Source organism: Eschscholzia californica, unplaced genomic scaffold (assembly GCF_041429995.1).
Source record: "Eschscholzia californica isolate CP2 unplaced genomic scaffold, dmEscCali1.0.p SCAF_5, whole genome shotgun sequence".
Classification (NCBI taxonomy): Eukaryota; Viridiplantae; Streptophyta; class Magnoliopsida; order Ranunculales; family Papaveraceae; genus Eschscholzia; species Eschscholzia californica.
This window is the reverse complement of record NW_028238472.1, coordinates 13,606,449-13,628,338: the sequence shown is the minus strand read 5'-3', so window position 1 is coordinate 13,628,338 and position 21,890 is coordinate 13,606,449. Positions and strand designations below refer to the sequence as shown.

General features: G+C 36.3%; 2 protein-coding genes across 2 annotated transcripts; one reads left to right on the top strand and one right to left on the bottom strand.

The window, feature by feature from the left end:
• Window positions 1–16,182: 16,182 nt before the first annotated feature.
• Window positions 16,183–18,654, top strand: LOC147537242 (heat shock 70 kDa protein). The gene has a single exon (XM_086643912.1). It carries the CDS (start codon window positions 16,476–16,478, stop codon window positions 18,441–18,443), a length of 1,968 nt encoding a protein of 655 aa, XP_086500038.1. The 5' UTR covers window positions 16,183–16,475; the 3' UTR covers window positions 18,444–18,654.
• A 729-nt stretch (window positions 18,655–19,383) lies between these two features.
• LOC147537241 (PMP3 family protein At2g24040-like) lies at window positions 19,384–19,954 on the bottom strand. Its single transcript, XM_086642546.1, has 2 exons — window positions 19,798–19,954; window positions 19,384–19,713 (listed from the first exon to the last, which is right to left on the bottom strand). Exons 1-2 carry the CDS (start codon window positions 19,885–19,887, stop codon window positions 19,582–19,584), a joined length of 222 nt encoding a protein of 73 aa, XP_086498672.1. The 5' UTR covers window positions 19,888–19,954; the 3' UTR covers window positions 19,384–19,581.
• Between the last annotated feature and the right edge of the window lie 1,936 nt (window positions 19,955–21,890).

Genomic DNA, 21,890 nt, shown 5'->3' with positions numbered 1-21,890 from the left:
TTCTCTCTAACTTCATTTTTCTCCCTAATTACTTGGTTTCCTACACTTGTGAATGTTTGTTTTGATAATTAATATCACGAGTCTGAGTAAAACTGCAAAAACTATTCTTGCCTCGTACGTGTTTATTGGATCATCAAATTAATTGATACAAAATTATAACATGCATCTACAAGTTGGATTCTCATAGTTTTCTTCCATTCTATAGTGTGAAGTAGTTTACTATCCGCACTTAAATAATTGAAGACAATGTGGAGACCATTCATTACCTACAGGAGCGTGGATAAAGGGGTGCATCCGGTGCGGTCGCACCGGGCCCCCCACTTTATCCAGGGCCCCAATTTTATTATCCATCAGACTATTGAAGTACCCAAAAAAATTTTAGTTACCAAAAAAACAATAGATGAATTTGTACGGTTAGACTTCCACTCTCTCTCTTACTTTTTCTCTCTCTACCATTAAAACCAGTACCTCCCTCTCTCTAACTTTTCTCTACTTGTATATGTTATTTGACTTGTCTCCATTCCTCTTTCTCTAGCATTAATTGTAATGTACTATTCTTTCAATAATGTAATCTACTATGTGTAGAGTTTATTGTTTTTTTTTTTTTGTTGCTGAGATAAGTTTATTTTATAATTAACCTTATAATTCTACTCTTGAATAGGAGTATAATATTGGTATGTATATAGTATTTTCTAAATCTCCAACATTATCTCATCTCAAACTTGGCTAGAATTGCTTCATTTTTATTTTGTTCATCTCAAACTGAAATTGGATTTACAACTTTCTTAATTCTTTACAAGTTCTTCCTTTGTACATCGCTTTTTTTTTTAATTAATTCAATTTTTTTACAAGTTCTACACCTCTAAAGGTGTTCTTCTCTCAAAAATCTCCAAATCTAAAAGTATTTTTAATTGTCAATTTGTCATAATTGTTAGAACTTAGAAGCAAGTACACATAGTCAAAATATTGCATAAAACTTTTATTTTCATCTAAGTGTTAATTTTTTTCTTTCAATTTTTTGCAATATTGTTTTATGATTTGAATTCATCTGCAATTTGATATTTTGTTTAAAAATTTTATTTGCAATTTCACGTGTATATTTTTTTTCATTTCTTATTTATGATATGGAGGGCCCCCAATTGAATGTTCGCACCGGGCCCCCAAATTCTCGGCCACGCCACTGATTACCTATAGAAGAAACAAAAAGGAAAATAAATGAAAAATACTTTAATGATATAAACAAAATCCAAGAAAAACAATCATTACGAGTGGAAGAAACCAAGAAAAGTTTTAGATCTAGTTTTGAAGATCAACCGATTTCCAGAAAATAATAGGTAAGTAGATGAAGGAAATGGAACAAAGTAAGCAAAAAGGAAACGGAAGGATTAAGATGAAGATGATGAAGCTTGTAGTTTTTTGCAGGGGCGGATCCATGGGGGTGCGAGGGGGTGCGGCCGCACCCCATGGATCCTCCCGAAAAATAATAATAATATTAGTAAATATTTTTTTTAATATAGGTATTTATAAATCTATACATGTATCTAATGATATACAATATTGACACGAAGAAGGACTTGTCATAGTGGTTAGGGCGTGAGTTAGATTTTATTTGGGAGTGTAAGGTCGTGGGGTTGAATCCCTCCATAAGCAATTAAATTTGTTTTTTCTATAGATATATTTGTGTATTACTATAAGCATTTTTAAGTATTTTTGTTAAGTTTGTGGCCATCCAACTCAAAACCAATTGGCAATGAGTGGAGAGGACCTATACTTTATATTCTTGGTTGTTGGTTACCCATTCTCTAATGTGGGACTATTCTCACACGCCCCCTCACGTGTGGCGTTCTTTGAGCCTAACACGTGTCTTTTTTTTTTTTTACGGGTGACGTGGAGCACGTGTGGCTTTTAAGATTATCACGTGTTGGGCCTAGCTCTGATACCATGTTAAGTTTGTGGCCATCCAACTCAAAACCAATTGACAATGAGTGCAGAGGACCTATACTTTATATTCTTGGTTGCTAGTTATGAAGGAGTTGAAGGAGATGTCCTTCGACCAAGGTGACAATGCGAACAATTTGTCGGATAGGACAATTGATGTGGAAGATCATCAAGTCCGATTGATTTAGGGATCGTAGAGTTGTAGCTAGAGACCAACTACGATCGTCGAATTACGAAGTAATTCGCGACTAACTTCGATCGGATCCTACAACGGGTTACACATAAGAGTGACAAATTGATCTAGGATATGACTAGTGGGAGTGAGATATAATCATGGGAGTGTCCCATAAACATATCTTATAGGCCTAAAAAGGAATTAGGCAAAGATAGTACAAAAAGGCCAAAAACAGGGTTTTTGGGCCTAGACCGGTTCGGGTACTTCTAGGACTCGGATTGGGCTGAATTTTGGAGGGTTAGTTGCTGATATAATAAACATTATATCTGCCAATTTTCGTGGTGTTTGGGCACCTCCTCCTTAGGGAATTGAGAAAATACCAATAGTTGCTATTTTCGACTATTTCCCTAAATCTTATTCTAAAGGGTGTTTTAGGAAACCTAAAAGGAGGTGGATTCTTATTAGGGTTCTATATAAACACTCTTAGGGCAGAGAATAAGGTGTGGAATTTCTCTCTAAGCTTTCTTACTCTACCACATCAAGTAGAGAGGAGAAAGTGAGCTAATTCCCATTAACTATCTATCTAGTCAAGAAGAAAGGAGTTCTTCTTCCAACCACCATTGGTGTGCTAGCTATACAACAAGGTGGGAGATCAAATTGATTGCTCGTGTCCCAAGTAGAGGAGCTACACTTGAAGCTCTTGGTCTTCTTCAATCAATTCAACTAGTTCGAGGGAAAAGCGATTAAGGTAATCTACTATCTCCATTAGATTAATTACTAGTTTTGCATGTGATCCTGGGAATACTAGTGTAGACATTAGATGTCATATTTCCGCTATAAACACTAGTAGAAGGGTGTAAATCCCTACAGTGGCGTCAGAGCCTCTTGCCATTAACTAGTTTTTGCTAAGAATCGAACTAATTCATATGCTTAATAGTTTGAAAATTGAGTTTATAAAAGTATTTTAAAAGATGTTTTTAAAAAGTATTTTAAACTCATAATTTGATGGGATTCAATAAATTTTCAAATTGAGAATCACATTGATGATTAAAAGTGTTTTAAAAGTCTCAATTTGATTGAATTTCAAACTAATCCATGCTTGATTAAATTGATAGTTATGTTTAAAAAGATTTTAAAACATAAAATTTGATTAATTTTGAATTGGATTCAAAGATTTTTCAAAATTGATTTCAAAATTGTTCTTTGAAAAATTTCAAAAACCTAGATTTTTATCCAAAATTGGTTTGATTAAGAGTTGTTTTTAAGTTTTGGAAACTTTTGAAAAACAAAATTTTAGAATTTTAGAAGTGTTCTAAAAAGAGTAGTTTTGACTTTAGGAAGCTCTCAAAACAAATTTGGAAAATTTAAAAGTTTCTAAAAGTTTTAAAAAAAAATTTTTAGAAGTGTTCTAAAAGGAATTTCAAAAATTTAAGAAAAGTTTTAAAATTGGAAAATAGCAACTTAGAGTTGCATAAGAAAAAAAAAAAAATTTCTTTTTGGAAACTAGGGTTTTGAAAAACCCTAGTGTCCGGCCAGGAAGCTTCCTGGCCAGACCAGAAGCTCCTGGATGCGTCCTCTGGACGCGTCCAGAGCAGCTGCTGAGACGCGTCTTGAAGACGCGACCAGCAGCTGCGACAGAAGCTTCTGGACGCGTCTTTGAGACGCGTCCAGAGCAGCTATTAAGGACGCGTCTTGAAGACGCGACCAGCAGCTGCGAAGGAGCTTCCTGGACGCGTCCAGAGCACTCGACCAGACGCGTCTTGGAGACGCGTCTGGGAGGTTCTAGGTGTCTCGGACTAGTCCGAGACACCTAGTGCTGGTCCGGTCCAGTACCAGACACGTCTAGGACGCGTCTGGTACATGGACTAGCGTCCTGGCTCCGGCCAGGACGAGACCAGGCCTTGATAGGCCTCGGCCAGGACATGCCGGTCCTATGGGCCGTGCTATGTCCGGACCTTGTCCGAGCCCTTTTTGGGCTTGGGCCGGGACTTGTCTAGGACTTGTCCCGGGCTTTTTCGAGGCTTTTCGGACCACGAAAAGGGACCATCATTCGAGTGGGAGTTTTTGCCAAAAATTTTTCCGATTCCAACCAAATAATTCCAAAATCAATCCGGGCCATCCAATAGCCCAAAACGGATTTCTCTTTAAATTGATTTATGAAATCATTAAGAATCGAACCAATATTTTTTCCGAAATTGACCTGGGCTTTCTCGAGCCCAAAACGGAGTTTTTTTCTTAAAGATGATTTTAGAAATCATAAAAGATAAAACCGGAAAGCACCACTAGTAGAATTCTTCGAATTTAGACTTAAGGTCCGTAATGTGACATGTGATGTCAACAAAAGTATCTCCCAAGATAATCATGCATATATAATTCTTAGCCTTAATATATTATATGATTGCATGTGATGTGAATGCGGGAAACTAGTATGGCCATAGATTTATTTCTTTATTCTTGTTTTAAGCACGGATGGGTGCATGCTTTGTAATTAATTTTAATTTCAAGTTTATACGATCTGCGAATCGTTAGAGTCTTGTAATTAGAGTTTAGGGTCTATGAGTCCATTGAAGAAACTCGAGGATGAAATCCAAAGGCGAGTGGGAGAAATCAATGGAGGTTCAAAGATGGTGATCTAAGACGAACCAAAAGGCGAAACAAGAAGAAAACCAAGGGTGATTAGATCTTCTAGGTTAGGGGCCATACTAGGATCCATGTCTGCTTGATTTACTTTCTCGCGCGCATTTACTTACTTATTTACGCTTTATGTCGTGGATGTTAGTTAGGCTAAATAGTTCACTATAACAAACGCCAGACTAACGTAAAAGTCCCCAAAAGTAATCTTGAGTAATCGCCTATCCAGATTAAGACACTCGTTGCGCCCTTGTTCGAGGAAGGTGGGTCGGCCTTCGCAGAGTACCTCCTCTACCTTGGGACAATGCGGGTAGGTCTATAGAAGAGGCCTACACGTCTAAATGGTTCTACTCAACGAGATCAGCAAGAGAGTCTTGGATACTCGAGGCAAAAGGATAGATTAGTCATTCATTAATGAAATCTATCAACCAAGAGTCATAAGGTATGATCAGTGAAGTAGTTCGCTCACCCGGAACGACGGAGTCAAAGGGTAGGGCCTTCGTCCGCTTTACTTCGAAGAACTGGGGTCTTGGAATCACTTATTCAATCGGGGACGATTTTATATTGAATAATGTGGGAAAACTAATGTTTTTCAAAAACGATAACGAGTTTTAAAACTTTGCCATTACTTTATGTAGTTTTAAAGATGACACAAGGAAACATGTTCGACCTTGGAACGTACCTAAGGAAGGTGTTAAACGAAAACATCCATGAAGGAAGGAATCGGGAGATACTTCAAATAATGGATGGAGAGTTTAAAAACAAGCTAAATGTCTCAGACTATCCATTTTCAAAATTGGATTTTCTGACTGCTAAAGAAACAGAGCATCAAGAGGATGATCAAAAGAGGGCAGAACCAGAATCAATGACTTCTCGGTTGTTATCAGCCATGGAGGCTACTCTTAACGAGAAACCTCTGAACATGGAAGTCCCCTCCATCACTCCGAAAACTGAGGATTCAATCCGAAGCAAAGCGAGAGTTGAGAGGTTTGATGCAACCAGTAAATTATTGCGTCTGCGCCTCGAGAAAGGAAAACCAGTAGGTCCTCATGTTCGGCAAATGATAGAACTCTATGCTAAACTAGAAGAGCTGGGTTCTCCTGTTAGCCAATCGGCGGCTAATGACATGATCCTCTATTCACTTCATGAAGGGTTCAATCAATTTAAGCTGGAATATGCGATGAATGGATGGAACAAGCCTTTAGAGGAACTTGATGCAATGCTTCAGGCAGCAGAACGACTAACAATGGACTTGGAGCCAAAGAATAAGATTCTTGTGGCTCAAGAGAACAAGAGGCAGAAGAAGAAACCCGCGTTAAAAGGAAAAGGCAAACGTATTGCTAAACCTCAAAACAAAGGTATTCAATCTACGTCAAGATGTTTCTACTGCAGTAGCATAGGCCACTGGAAAAGAAACTGCCCTAAGTTCTTGGAGGACAAAAAGAATGAAACAGTAGCTTCCAATTCAGGTATAAACAGTTAACTTATCAAATACTGTAAAATTCCCAAATTATGGTATGTAATACCTAAAATTGCCCTTTCATTGTGAATGAACAGGCGCAGCTGGGAACTGAGTATTTGGCTAAGGAAGACAAGATCCAAGAGGGAGCAGAAGCCTCGACTGCTAAGGATGCTGAAAGGGATCGAAGTCTACTTTAGGCACTATTCTAGATTAATCGTTTTTCTAGTTTTTTAACATCATCTCTGTACTAAGTATTATGGAGAATCAATAAAGAATTTTATTTCTAAATTGAGATGTTAATAAGTGCTAAGTTTAACAAACTATACCAAAAGATTCTAAACTTGGTCAAAAACCTATAAGATAGGTTCATCCCAATCGAAAGGGATGAGGACAACAAGTCCACTATAACCAAAACATGAATCAAACTGACAAGAAAGAAAGCCTTGAGTCAAAAACAGAGATTGATCTTCAAACGTACTTCTAACCTATCCATATTTGGAGTGTCCAAAAGGATTAAGATGAAGAACACGAATCAAACTCTATCCTCCAAAATCCATTTAGTCTAGACATAGCTTCTCACAAAACTACCAAAATTCCGTCTAACAGCTAAGCTTGTAAAAGCATTACAAAACTAGCTAATATCTGACGCAATTTCTTTTGAAAGAAATTTGGGCTTCTTCCACAACCAATCAAGAGAACAAAGTGTTTGTTGCTCATGATAGTATTCTTCTAATAATTAGCACACCTGGTCGTCTGGGAGAAAAACACTAATTATTACAAGAATAAGTGGGAGAAAAGTACAAGTCGATTTAATTCGATCAAGAGAAAAATCATGGAGGGTCATGAAGAACAATCATGAAACTTGTACAAGACGATTAAAGTCGACCAAGAGCAACAAACTGCGGCTCCTCGGAAAAGGAAAGGTTAAAGACATGATCTTATAAACCCACCGCACAAAAGCGAATGTCATTCGCCGGAGAACTCTCAAAACAAGTGAAAGTGTCTCTAAAGGAATATCTTAAAGTAATTGAGAAAATTCCAAATTGTTGTTCAAAAGCCCTAAAAGGTCAAATCTCAAAGACACAGAAAATAAAGGTTATTTCTGAAGAGATAAAAGACCTGCGCAGAAACGGAAATTGACTCTAGATTTTGGCTAGAACCCAAAATCATCGTGGAATCCATATCTCGTCAAGACATGAAGCTTGATAATTTAAGTCAACAAAAGACCTAAATTGGTTTTCCAAAATAGAAAACTGAGAAGGATGGAAACATTCGTGTTTCCCGAAACGAGACAAGAAGAATAAAGATTCTTCCAATCAAGTTATGTCCACAAGCATGCTTCAGAAATCTATCGACGGATTAAAAGCACGCAAGAGTTAGAATCTTCGATTCAAAAGGCAATCAGAGAAATTTGATTCCTGGAGAATGAAGAAAATCTTGAATCACGAGTTTCAAGAAGGTAAGTGGGAGTAAACAAACCTTCCGGGTTCGTATGCAGAGTACATACAAAAGATTGAGTACGACATAAGGTGTTGTATAACAGTAACGAACTGACTCAATAAAGGACCACACACAAAAGGATAAAATGCCATTTTGGGCATCTGAAGATCTATAAGCATAGATCAAAAGGATGATAGGATTAGAGAGACTCAGTACGCTGAGATGCTTGAGATCCGAAACAGAAAATCTAAGAATCGGAAAGTCTAAAAGAATTTCGACCCAAAAACTCATGACAGAGGGCGTTGCAAAACTCGGAATCTAAAAGACACCGATGAGCTAGCACGCATGAGAGAGACATTTATGTTCGAAAACATAAAGTCAATCATGTTGGACATGATTAGCATTTAAACATCCGAATTCGGATTGGAAAACCGAAACACTACTTAGTACATCCTAGAAGGCTAAAGGATGAAGTAGTACAAAGTTGAACATGTCATCGTAGCAAACTTCCAGACATGGAAGGAAAGTAGGCTAAAAGTGTTTTAAGCCGGGAACTGTTGCAAATACTACACAAAGAATTAAAGGCCTTAACTCTAGTAAAGATTACTAGATATTATCAAGGTTGAAGATAGTAATCTTCAAATTAATTGATAATAAGCAAAGTTTAAAACCGACTACCACGGTGGTCAAACTAAACTGTCACCTAAGACATAGTATGAGATTCATACACAGTCTAAGGCATGAGGTATAAATTTTAAACCTCGACAAGTAAAACTGAGTGGGTAAAAGAAGTTTTATGGAAGAGGCTCAGATTTACAACTCTCGTTATCAGAAATAATAAGTATTATTTCACCAGTCGTCTAAACTTGGTTTAGTGTTTAAACGACAGTCCATCGATAATAAAACGTTCCGAATAGGTTTGTCAGATACGTGATCTGATGAATGAAACCCTATTAAGTGAACTTGGAATATTTATTATCAAAAATCCCTGGTCCAGGTCATTGCATGGACAACAATGACTCACGAAGACTAGCACGGGAGTCGATGGGATAGCGTAGTTTCATGGGCTATATGAATAGTATATTTTATTCGACTACGTGGGTGTATAAAAGGTTTATACACTGGATAACCCTCAAATGAGAAGTACATCACTCGTGATGAACGTCAATACTTCTCATAAAGACAATTGGAGAGATTCCTCAAAACATGAGTGCTCCACTCATCTTATGTAAGGAATGCCCGACTTTGGTTCCGTTAAACGCTGCGCCGTAAAAGGAGGTTATAAAGACGGATACTGGGAAGGACAGGATAGACATGAAGTTAAGTGGGAGCGCAAGAATGGATTGTGTCACCCTAATCACATTAGGTACAAAGTGTCTCAAGGCCACTTGATGAGTAGCAACTGAAAATGCGTGGCCGCGCTCAAACGGATTAAAGTTAATCGTTTGTCTTTTACAGTTGTACTCGGATATCAAGAAAGTCTGAATGACGTGACGTATCAGATGGGATACTAAATTGACACGGGAATCGAGGCATTGCACTTGTTCTAAGTCCAAGTGGGAGTCTGAAGGAGTTGAAGGAGATGTCCTTCGACCAAGGTGACAATGCGAACAATTTGTCGGATAGGACAATTGATGTGGAAGATCATCAAGTCCGATTGATTTAGGGATCGTAGAGTTGTAGCTAGAGACCAACTACGATCGTCGAATTACGAAGTAATTCGCGGCTAACTTCGATCGGATCCTACAACGGGTTACACATAAGAGTGACAAATTGATCTAGGATATAACTAGTGGGAGTGAGATATAATCATGGGAGTGTCCCATAAACATATCTCATAGGCCTAAAAAGGAATTAGGCAAAGATAGTACAAAAAGGCCAAAAACAGGGTTTTTGGGCCTAGACCGGTTCGGGTACTTCTAGGACTCGGATTGGGCTGAATTTTGGAGGGTTAGTTGCTGATATAATAAACATTATATCTACCAATTTTCGTGGTGTTTGGGCATCTCCTCCTTAGGGAATTGAGAAAATACCAATAGTTGCTATTTTCGACTATTTCCCTAAATCTTATTCTAAAGGGTGTTTTAGGAAACCAAAAAGGAGGTGGATTCTTATTAGGGTTCTATATAAACACTCTTAGGGCAGAGAATAAGGTGTGGAATTTCTCTCTAAGCTTTCTTACTCTACCACATCAAGTAGAGAGGAGAAAGTGAGCTAATTCCCATTACTATCAATCTAGTCAAAGAAGAAGGTGTTCTTCTATCCAACCACCATTGGTGTGCTAGCTATACAACAAGGTGGGAGATCAAATTGATTGCTCGTGTCCCAAGTAGAGGAGCTACACTTGAAGCTCTTGGTCTTCTTCAATCAATTCAACTAGTTCGAGGGAAAAGCGATTAAGGTAATCTACTATCTCCATTAGATTAATTACTAGTTTTGCATGTGATCCTGGGAATACTAGTGTAGACATTAGATGTCATATTTCCGCTATAAACACTAGTAGAAGGGTGTAAATCCCTACAAGTTACCCATTCTCCAATGTGGGACTATTCTCGCAATTTTATGTTTGAATTCATTCGATCCATCTATCTTTATTGGTTTTCAACTTCAAGAACTAAATGCTCGTTTTAATAGTACTGAGTTGTTCTGTTGTATGACATGTTTGAGTCCATCTATAGGATTTGCCCTTTTCGACAAAATTAAATTGATGTGTCTTGTTCAATTTTATCCGCCAAATCTCATTAGTTTTAACACTATGCTACTTAGTTCTCAGCTTGATAATTACATATATGGTATGAAGAAGAATGATGATTTTCCAAATTTGAATGGGATTGGAGCTCTTGCTAGAACATTGGTGGGAACTAAGAGAGATAAAGCATATCAGTTAGTTATTTGCTTATCACTTTAGCACTAATTTTGCCGGCTGCAACTACCTATGTTGATTCGCGGTTGAACAATGGTTTAGTAGTCTTTATTGAAATGAAATTTTTAGTAAAATTGACAATGAGTCGACTATCAGAACATTTCCAAACATGAACTCTCGTAAAGGTTAATGCGTTTGTAATTGTTGATAGATTAATATAATTAATGAATATAAGTATTTTGTTAATTACTTTGTTTGCAAAAAAAAAATCAGGTATATAAGTCCGCACCCCCTAAGTAAAAATCCTGGATCCGTCCCTGGTTTTTTGCATCAAATTTTTTAAATGAAGAAAAAAATTGTAGGAGAGAAGGATATGTAGCAACAGCGAAATAGAAATGAGATTTTCAAATCTATATGTAGAAAGTAATTATGGGAATTGAAAGAAAACTACTAATAGAGTCTACATTTTGGACTTAGAACTCAAAAATTAATGAATATAACCCAAATATTGCTAGGGGTATGAAAGGTGTAAATTGACGTGTTAATAATGAATTAGCTGATTGAAGATCAGTTAAAACAGCAAATAAGAAAATGTAAATTAACGGACTAGAGAGAAATAGATCAATCCTGTTCCAGTTGTTCTCTTTCATCTTTCTTTTCTAAAAAGGTTTTTTGAGCTTACCCCATCAAGACTAATTAGTAATTGAGTTTACCCTCTTTAGTGATTAGTAATTGAGCTTACTCCCTTCAGTTCAGAATTTTTGGCGAAAATACTAAGGGTCCGTTTGCTACGTGTGAAAATGTGAATAAGAAAGTCGTTTTCTCAGGAAAATCAGTTTTCCGCTGTTTGGTTGGCCACTTTGGGTAAGAAAATTGATTTCTTAAGAAGCAAAAAAGGGTGCAAATGGTCTAATTTTTTTCCCACCTTTTAGATGGGAAAGTTGAATTCTCACTCTTTCCCTCTTCCTATAACTCTCTCCTTCCGTAACTTTCTCTCAGGGCCGGCCCAAGTAGTTAAGGGGACTAAAGCGAAGAAAAATTTGGGGCCCTTCTCACATTTGCTTTAAAAAAAGTTAATCTTTTTGTTGTAATTGGTAATTTAGTATGCAAAGTGTAACTAAAATGCATAAACCTGAACTATATACTACACAAGAAGATCCAATATACATATAGAGATGAACGAAATATATTTTGAAAACTTGACGGCCGGTGAAGGGGGAGGGTGGGTGAGAAAAGAGAGAAAAAAGGAGGAGGAGAGAGAAGAGAAAAAGAAGGAAGGAGAATAAGAGAGAAAAAAAGAATTTATTTATTTTTTGTGTTTGAAGGTCGCCGAAAAATTGACCGGCTGACGACCTCCACCGGTGTCGACGATACGGTGTCGAGAGAGATGAAGTGGAGGAGAGGTGATGAAATGGAAGAGAGAGAGATGACGTGGCTTTTACGTTTGTGGATTAAATCTCCGAACACTTATGGGAGCCAAAACGGTGAATTGGTCACAAATTAAGAGTTAAAACGAAATTAACCCAAAAAGAAATTGATATAGTTGCCAACAAAAAAAACAAAAATTCATATAAAGAGAACGGAGAAAATATTAAGTGGAGTAATTTACTAATTTAGATTTTAGAAAGAGAGAAGTAGGGGTGAGCAAAAACCGAACCAATTGGCCGAACCAAACCAAGTCGAACCGCACCGATCAATTTTTGGGCCGAACCGATCACCGTTCGACTCGGTTCGGCCGAAAAACCGATCAAACTCAAATCGGTCTGGTTTGACTCCGACTTGAGTTTCTAGAAACCGCCCAAACCGAACCGACCGAACCCTAAAGAAAACTAAAATAATAATTTTGTAAAGTTAGAAAGTGTTGAACTACAAAGGAAAAAAAATAGAAAACCTAATCAACTCTTCCATACTATTGTCCACCATCCTTCATAGTAGTTGTTGTCGGCTTCATCAACCACAACCTATTTAACTTGATTGAATTGTTTTAGAGGTAAGTCTTCATTGTTTTTCTATGTACCACAACCTATTCTTAGTTAGTAACTTAACATTATTGGCTTTGCTTTCGCACTTCTACTTATTTTTTTGTTTGTAATGGTGCAAAAGTACGATGAAATTTTAATTTTAATTTTCGGTATATCCAATAGTGGAAAAGCAAGATGGCTACTTAATTTTTATTTTCGATATACGCAATGAAATGAATAACATTAGTTACTATTTTCTCTAAATTGTGCTTGGTTAAACCGATCAACCGAACTCAACCGAGTCGAACTAAACCGAATCGAACCATGTCGCCCGACCGAATGATCGACTCGACTTCGGCCGATGATTTGGTCAAACCGCCACTTATTGGTTCGGCTTCGGCTCAAACCAAAACCGAAAGAAACCGACCGCTGCTCACCCCTAGAGAGAAGGAAGAGAATAAACTAGGGTTTGAAAACTTCGAAGTCTGTAGAATTAAAGCTAGACTAGGTGTCTAGGTTCTTAATTGTCTTTATGGGCCCTACACTTTGATTGGTTCCTCCCAAACAAACAACAGTTCGCAAACCAAAAGAAAAGTATGGAAAGACGTCTGGTCCACTATTCAAAGGCGTTTGGCTGGCCTTTACCGATTCTTTTTTTGGAAGCGCCTTTAATCAAACTAGTATTTTGGGGCCCTCAAACAAATGAGGCCCAAAACAGCCGCTTTGGCTGCTTTGGGCCTTGGCCGCCCCTGCTTTCTCTCTTTATTTCTCTCCTACCGTAACTCTCTCTGTTCATCTATGTCCAATTAATAAATAAAACCAAATTAATAAGTAAGCTCAAATTCTAAAGGCACCCCCTTAAATTCTAAATGCACTCCTTAAATGCCTAAAATTTATATAATGGTTAAAGGCCCAATTAATAAACATTTGTCTAAAGGCACCCCTTAAATTCTTAAGCCACCCCTTTAATCCCTAACATTTATATATTGGTTAAAGGGCCAATTAATAAATAAAACATAATTAATATACATTTTTCTAAAGGCACCTTTTTTCTCACCTTTCTATTCTCACATTCTTATCAAACACCTAAAATTTGACTTTCGGGTAAGAAATCCTTTTTCTTTCTAATGGGAAAGAAAGTCGTTTTCTTACCCACATATTTTCTCGCGTATCAAACGGACCCTAAAGACATGTTTGGTAGGGGAAAATAAAAGAGTTAATTCCTACTTGGCCCCTTACTTTGTGACCAGCTTCCTTTACAGCCCACTATTTTCTGTAAATTCAAATTTGGCCCCCTATTTTCATGTAAATGTCATAACTACCACTCATATTAATATATTTTTAAAATAAATTTAATTAGTAAATATCTCACTCCACCTCACGTCCCTCTCCACCACACATGTCTATCCACCTCATCTCTCTCTCCACCTCACCTCTTTCTTCTCCTTCAACAAAAATAATTAAACTCTCATCTTTCTCTCTCTAAAAAAAAAAATCCTCCCTTCTTTCTCTAAATATTCCGGCGAAGGGGGTTCCCCTTCGCCGAATAAACCAGACCGAGATCTGGTTTAAACCACCAGACAAGATCTGTTTTCACTTCGAAACCAGACCTTCAAGGTCTGGTTTTTCCAACGAAGGGGAACCCTCTTCGCCGCAATATTTAGAGAGAGAAAGGAGGATTTTTTTTAGAGAGAAAAAGATGAGAGTTTAAAAAAAATTATGTTGAAGGTCGTCTGCTGGAAAATTTTCCGACCAGCGACCTTCGTTCGAGAAGAAAAAAGTGAGGTGGAGAGAGACATGTGTGGTGGAGAGGGATGTGAGGTGGAGAGAGATATTTACTAATTAAATTTATTTTAAAAAGATATTAATGGGAGGGGTAGTTAAGGCATTTACATGAAAATAGGGGGCCAAATTTGAATTTACAGGAAATAGGGGGCCATAAAGGAAGTTGGTCACAAAGTAGGGGGCCAAATAGGAACTAACTCAAAATAAATTCATAAATTACATCCAAAATCAATCTTTGCTAATCATATTACCGACCAAATCAAACAATAAACAGAGTCGGCCCTGGCCCAAAGCGAGCAAAGCCTCGCTTTGGGCCACCAAACATAAGGGCCACATTTAACATATAAAGTTGGCGGGTGCCTGAATTTTTGTAAATCAAATTGGGCCCAGCTAACAAATTGGACAGTAAAAGGGGCCATTAAAACCCCCGCACCATAAGACCCTACTTCCTAGTTCTTTGAATTGGGCTACACGTGGTTCCAACCTCCAAGCTACAACTTAATATTAGTTAAACCCCTGATTGTGTCTCACGACGAACTTTGACCCCCATATTTGTCTATCAATCAAATTTGGTCCCAAATTTCTAATTCTATCAGCTAACTTTAACTACAGATTTCATTTTAACTGTTTTAGTTAAAAGACTTCAAGATTAAAAACACAACCACTCATTTTTGCATTAGACTGCTTATTTTTTTACATTAGACTGCTTATTAGTTGAATATCTCTAACTTTGACATGTACCATTTTTAAGATAATAATTTTTCCCTCAAAATTTGCATAGAAGAAACATTTTCTTCTAAAGTTTACAAAACACATATAATGATGTAAACATATTTTATGTTAACAGTAGACTCAGCTATTAACCAAAAAAAGAAGAAAAATAACGGAAGATCTATTGAGAGAATCATTCCATTTAGTGCCAATCTTGGAATACTATTACACCCAAAATACTAGGTGTAAAATTATTGGTCCTATATATTAATTTACACTACTACAATATGGTTTAGTATCTTGCATGATCAAATGGTTAATGCAAAATATTAGGAGCTTCTGTAAATTATGTGTGAACTGGAGAAAACTTTCACATATAATCGAACCGTAGAAAATTTGATGGAGGCAAAAAAGAAATTGACCAATGGGGTTTTGACAAAATAATCTTATATACATGCATGTACTAAGAAGTTGTGACAGAAAGAAAGAAAGAGGAAGAGATAAGGAGAAGACAAGAGAAAAATTTTACGATGACAGATATTTCAACAAAATTAGGGAAGAAGGTAGTAAGCGTAAAACACTTGATTTGTTCATACTGAATCAAACTAGTCAAACGAAATCTTTTTAAAATTTCGCTAGAATTGATAGGGGCAAACCATATTCATCGTGGTGAAAGGATCATAGGTGACTCTTTTAGCGGAAATAGGAGGCGCCTACAAACTTTTTGATAGGGGCAACATTTCTGTAACTCGCTTCGGGCCACTAGAAAGTCAGGGTCGGCCTTGACAATAAAGTAAGGTGGAACAACTACGAGGATCATATTGAAGGATAATTGCTCTTGGTTGTCACATTTATTTCACGTACGCCAAACACAACCTTTGTGTCTTTGTCAAAATAGTAAATCTAAAGGGTTAAGCTCAATTACCCATTATTGAGGGGGTAAACTCAATTACCAATTAGTAATGAGGGCGGAAGCTCAAAAAACCCTTTCTAAAATATAGTGTATCATTAGTATTATGTGTGGGCTTAGAAAAATCTGAATTTGGATAGTGCCTCTTTAACTGTATATGGGCTTCAAAAAAATTGTGTGTGCCTATAAGTTCCATAACACTTTCCCACTAAGCCTATCTTAAGCGGGTTTGGCTCAGCCCATATCAACCCCTACACGTTTGAGCGGAGAAACTTCTCTCAGTTTCTCCCTCCAGAATACTCTAGGGCCATCTTTAACCAGAAAACCTTCTTCTCTCGACACCTATAACCGCCTTCTTTCTATACGTGTCTTTCTCTCTCTAGAAAAAAAAAACGTCAGTTACTACTACACTCTTCTCCTTCTATCTCGAATTTTCTCTCACATTCTTCAAAAACCCTATAAATCTCACCCTCAAACAAAACCCTAATTCCATCATCCGAACAAGAAAATCTTCAAAGCTCAATTTCAAAATCCTCTGTTTTTTTCTCTCTCTACTTTCAAATTCCTAATCTTGAATTTCATAATCATCATCTTGAACAATGGCTGCTACTAAAACCGAAGGAAAAGCAATTGGAATCGATTTAGGAACAACTTATAGTTGTGTAGCAGTTTGGCAAAACGATCGAGTTGAAATCATAGCTAATGATCAAGGTAATCGAACAACTCCATCATATGTTGCATTTACTGATACTGAAAGATTAATTGGAGATGCAGCTAAAAATCAAGTAGCTATGAATCCTCAAAACACAGTTTTTGATGCTAAAAGATTAATCGGAAGAAGATTTACTGATCCTTCTGTTCAAAGTGATATGAAACATTGGCCATTCAAAGTTGTTTCTGGACCTGGTGATAAACCTATGATTGTTGTTAATTATAAAGGAGAAGAAAAACAGTTTTCAGCTGAAGAAATTTCATCAATGGTTTTGGTGAAGATGAGAGAAATTGCTGAAGCTTATTTAGGTCAATCGATAAAAAATGCCGTCGTTACTGTTCCTGCTTATTTTAATGATTCTCAAAGACAAGCAACTAAAGATGCTGGATCTATTGCTGGATTAAACGTTTTGAGAATCATCAATGAACCCACTGCCGCTGCAATTGCTTACGGATTAGATAAAAAAGCGTCAAGATCCGGTGAACAGAATATCTTAATCTTTGATCTTGGTGGAGGAACTTTTGATGTTTCTTTGTTAACCATTGAAGAAGGAATTTTCGAAGTTAAATCAACGGCTGGTGATACTCATCTTGGTGGTGAAGATTTTGATAATCGATTAGTAAATCATTTTGTTGCTGAATTTAGAAGAAAACATAAGAAAGATATAAGTGGTAATGCTAGGGCTTTGAGAAGATTAAGAACTGCTTGTGAAAGAGCTAAAAGAACTTTATCATCAACAACACAAACGACGATCGAAATTGATTCTTTATATGAAGGTATTGATTTCTATTCAACTATAACTAGGGCAAGATTTGAAGAATTGAATATGGATATGTTTAGAAAATGTATGGATCCAGTTGAGAAATGTTTAAGAGATGCTAAAATTGATAAAAGTTCAGTTCATGAAGTTGTTTTAGTTGGTGGATCAACAAGAATACCTAAAGTTCAACAACTTTTACAAGATTTCTTTAATGGTAAAGAATTATGTAAAAGTATTAATCCAGATGAAGCTGTTGCTTATGGAGCAGCTGTTCAAGCTGCAATTTTAAGTGGTGAAGGTAATCAAAAAGTTCAAGATCTTCTTCTTCTTGATGTTACTCCACTAAGTTTAGGGCTTGAAACAGCTGGTGGTGTTATGACTGTTTTAATTCCGAGGAATACGACAATTCCGACAAAAAAAGAACAGATTTTTTCAACTTATTCAGATAATCAACCTGGGGTTTTGATTCAAGTTTATGAAGGAGAAAGAGCAAGAACAAAAGATAATAATCTTTTAGGGAAATTTGAACTATCTGGAATTCCACCAGCACCAAGAGGAGTTCCACAGGTCAATGTTTGTTTTGATATTGATGCTAATGGAATTTTGAATGTTTCTGCTGAAGATAAAACAGCTGGAGTTAAGAACAAGATAACAATTACAAATGATAAAGGAAGATTGAGTAAAGAAGATATTGAGAAAATGGTGAAAGATGCAGAAAAGTATAAATCAGAAGATGAAGAAGTGAAGAAGAAAGTTGAAGCTAAAAATGCATTAGAGAATTATGCTTATAATATGAGAAATACAGTGAAAGATGAGAAATTTGCTGGGAAATTAGATCCATCTGATAAACAAAAGATTGAGAAAGTAATTGATGATGCTATAAGTTGGTTAGAAGGGAATCAATTAGCTGAAGTTGATGAACTTGAAGATAAGTTGAAAGAATTGGAAGGAATTTGTAATCCAATTATATCAAAAATGTATCAAGGTAGTGGTGGAATGCCTGGTGGTGGTGGTGGTGATTTTGGTGATCATGATATGCCTAATGCTGGTGGGTCTGGTTCTGGAGCTGGTCCTAAGATTGAAGAAGTTGATTAGATTTGGGAAATCCGCCATTAATAGCTATGAAGGTTAATGGGTATCTCAAAGTATTAGCCGTTGTTAGTAGTTTATAGGTGTGGTTGTTGGTGATGATCCAAGTGTGTGTGTCTCTCTCTCTCTCTCTTTTCTTTTTTGGTTCAAATGTTATCGTGTTTGTCATGTAAAAGTTGTTTTGTATTAGTGAAATGAAAGCTTGAAGTTTTAATGATCTTTGTGTTCTACCACAATCTCACTTTGGCAGTGGAAGTGTTTGGAAGAATAGTTTCACATGAGCGAAAGGGTATTTAGCAATCAAGAATATGTCTAGGCAGGGCCGGTCCTAAGATTTTCTAAATCAAACCATCTGCCAAAAAGAAAATCGAACCATCTAATCGAGTTACTCGGAAATTGGGAGGGCCCTCGCTGTCCTTAATCGGTCTCTTGATCAATAGTTGATTCATTTTTCATTTTTTCTAAATGAACCCAAAGAAATTTTTAGTTTTCTTCGTTTGGTAGTTATGGTGATAGTATTAGTTGTGGTTTGGTGGTGATAGTATTAGTTGTGGTTTGGTGATGGTTGTGGTGGAGATTTAGTAATGATTACTTGAGTTGTTTGGACTCTCCAACATGCTTTCTAGTTTCTACTGATTGAACTAAATTAGTCTGCTTAAAGATAAAAAATATGGAGGCCCTAGTTCTATCTTTGTTGCCTACATATGACGCCCTTTCCGTCCTGGGCCCCGTGTCTAGGTCATCCTCACTTATTTTAAATTGGTTTCGAGTTAGACGATTACATACTGTACTTATTTTAGACAATTCAGATTCAGACAAAAAATAAAAAAACAAACAGAACCTTAATAGTGGTAACTCTTACTCTTGCACAAGTCTAACAGAAGTCTCAGAGTCAGATTGCAGATCTGAATTAGATAAAAACAAACACGAGTATGAATGATGCTTTAAAAAAAAAGTCAAGAATCGACCTAATCAAATTTATATTCATGGAATAAGAGAACAGATCAGAGACTGAAATAACACACAAAGTTCAATGAAGTCTTAAGAATTGACAATTTCATAATTCAAATCTAAAATTTGATTGATACTGAATTGGAACAGAAACTACACACAAATTAAAAACAATTATTAAGAAGATGAAAAACTAAGCATAGATAGGGCGGTAGAAATCTGGAGGGTAACGATCGTGATCTACAGCAACAATTACATAGATGGCATAAATAATACCTGGGATATAACCTAGAATTGTCAAAAGTAAACAGATCAAGAATTCCACCTGAAAAAGAAAACCATTAAAATTCAAAGATTAGAGAGAGAAAGAGAAGGGCACTAGGCAGAAATAGAGGGTTTTTGTTCTTACAGTGCAACAGCCATGCCTCAAGCAAACACCTAATGGTGGAAGAAGAATTGCGATCAAGATTTCACAGCAGATCTCTGGACCGCTAACCATCGTTGACAGTTTCTGCAAGAAAATGGAAGTGGTGAGAGTTGGTAATTGAAGTCAATTGAGTGAATGAAATATGTAGTAAGAGAAAATTCTTTGTTAATCCGTGTATTTGTCTATATTTATTAATGAGTCCCGTATCTGTCGAAATTTATTGTTTGGACCACTAAGTTTCAGATTAGTTATTTTTCCATCCGAATATGCAAAAAAGTTGCAGGATTGTGTTGATTAGCCTTCCAGGCTACTAGTGATATTATCTTCATAGCCTCGCGGCTTCAAGATGTCTCAGTAGAACAGGGCGTTTATGTAAATATGGGCTATGTTCATGCAAGGCCCATTCGCCAATTTTCATGAACAAGGCCCATTAGTATGTCCCATACAATAAGACCATGTATAAACTTATTGGGCTAAAGGTTTGTTGGGCTCATAAAACTCATTCATGTATTGAATCTATGGACACTAACTATGTGTTGACAACAAAGCCCATCTATAAGCATGAGGTGTATAGACTAATGAGGTGCGTTGTCTTGTGTCTTGACACTTAATGGTCTAGTTGTTTGACACATAAGGGACACTTGTCTTGTGTCTTGACACCTAATGGTTTTGTGGCTTGACACACAAGGGACACTTGTCTTGTATCATGACATCTAATGACACCTAATAGACTTGTTGCTTGACACATAAGGGGACACATGACACCCATGTAGTAACTTGTACAAACTCTATGATGGATTAGAGAATTGTATAAATAGAGATGGAGAATGAGATGGAAAGCTATGCTCTTGCTCATTAACTCAAGCTAGTATCTCCATCACTAGTGCTTGAAGAATAGAAGAGGAAAAAGTATACAAGTTCATCTTCTAGTAAGTAGAGAATTAAGGAGTTAATCTTATACAAGAAAGGAGCTTATATTGGTTCAAGTTAAAAGTTATTTCTAATCTCTAGAATGGAGAAAGGTATGTAATTATTTCATGTTAATAATTACCTAATGATTCATATTTCCATATTGATTTTGTGACAAACATGAGTCCCTAGATTCTTGTGTGTTCATGAGAAAAAATTGAATTGCTAACTTGTCTCATGAACACTACTTATTGAATGTATAACATGTGGTATCAGAGCATGGGTGTGGACTTCATGTTTGTTCAAAATCGTTTTGGCAAATTATCGAATTTTAATCTATGTTTAGTTGCCATATTGGAAATATACTTTTAGAAGCTATATGAATTGATTTTGAAACTTAAAATCTTTTGTATTAAGGAACTCATGTAGTTTCATAAAAGTTCTTTTAATTGAGTTAAAAGTTATTAAAAACCACTAATGAATTTTGGTTTGATTTAAGAGAACCTTTCTTTATGTGTTTTATCGCCTTATGAATTTTCGATAAAAACTAGCAAAGGTTAATTTTAGAACTTGTAAGGAGACAATATTAAAGTTCATTATGTTGACTAATTAAAGTTTGGTTATAGTCAAATAATTGAAGTATATGAAAATTGTCTTTTATAAAAGTTTTAAATGAAAATTTGACATAAGACTAAAAGTTTAACCATGATATGTATAATTAGTGAAAAGGTTGCCAAAGTGACTTTTGAACTAATCTTACATATCTAAGAAGGTTAATTAATGTTCAAACTTATGTCGGATAATTTGCATTAAACGATTTCGATAACGTGTAATTTTTCCAAAGAAGAATTATAAGTTGATTGAATATTATTGTTAATGCTTTGTACCGTCTAATCAACTTGGTTCTTTTGCCCAAAGGTGATGAACTCTTTTGTGGTTAGACGATACACTAATGGATTCATTTATGTATGATATTTAAATGATGAATGGTATGGTATATATCTTAATTTAGACCCAAAGGATAAATTTTGATATAGTTAACTTGCTTATAGTATATTGTCTAAATGTTTGCAGTATCTGCGCCGATATCCCTACATTCGCAAGCTGCGTCTGTTCCCTTGCTTACTGGCTCAAATTTTTCAGAATGGAGCGAACATGTCAAGTTC

Excerpts from the sequence above, each read along its gene's own strand:
- LOC147537242 (XM_086643912.1), top strand. The coding sequence starts at position 16,476 with ATGGCTGCTACTAAAACCGAAGGAAAAGCAATTGGAATCGATTTAGGA.
- LOC147537241 (XM_086642546.1), bottom strand. The coding sequence starts at position 19,887 with ATGGTTAGCGGTCCAGAGATCTGCTGTGAAATCTTGATCGCAATTCTT. Across the intron at positions 19,714-19,797 it reads TGAGGCATGGCTGTTGCACT|GTGGAATTCTTGATCTGTTT; the intron begins GTAAGAACAAAA and ends TTTCTTTTTCAG.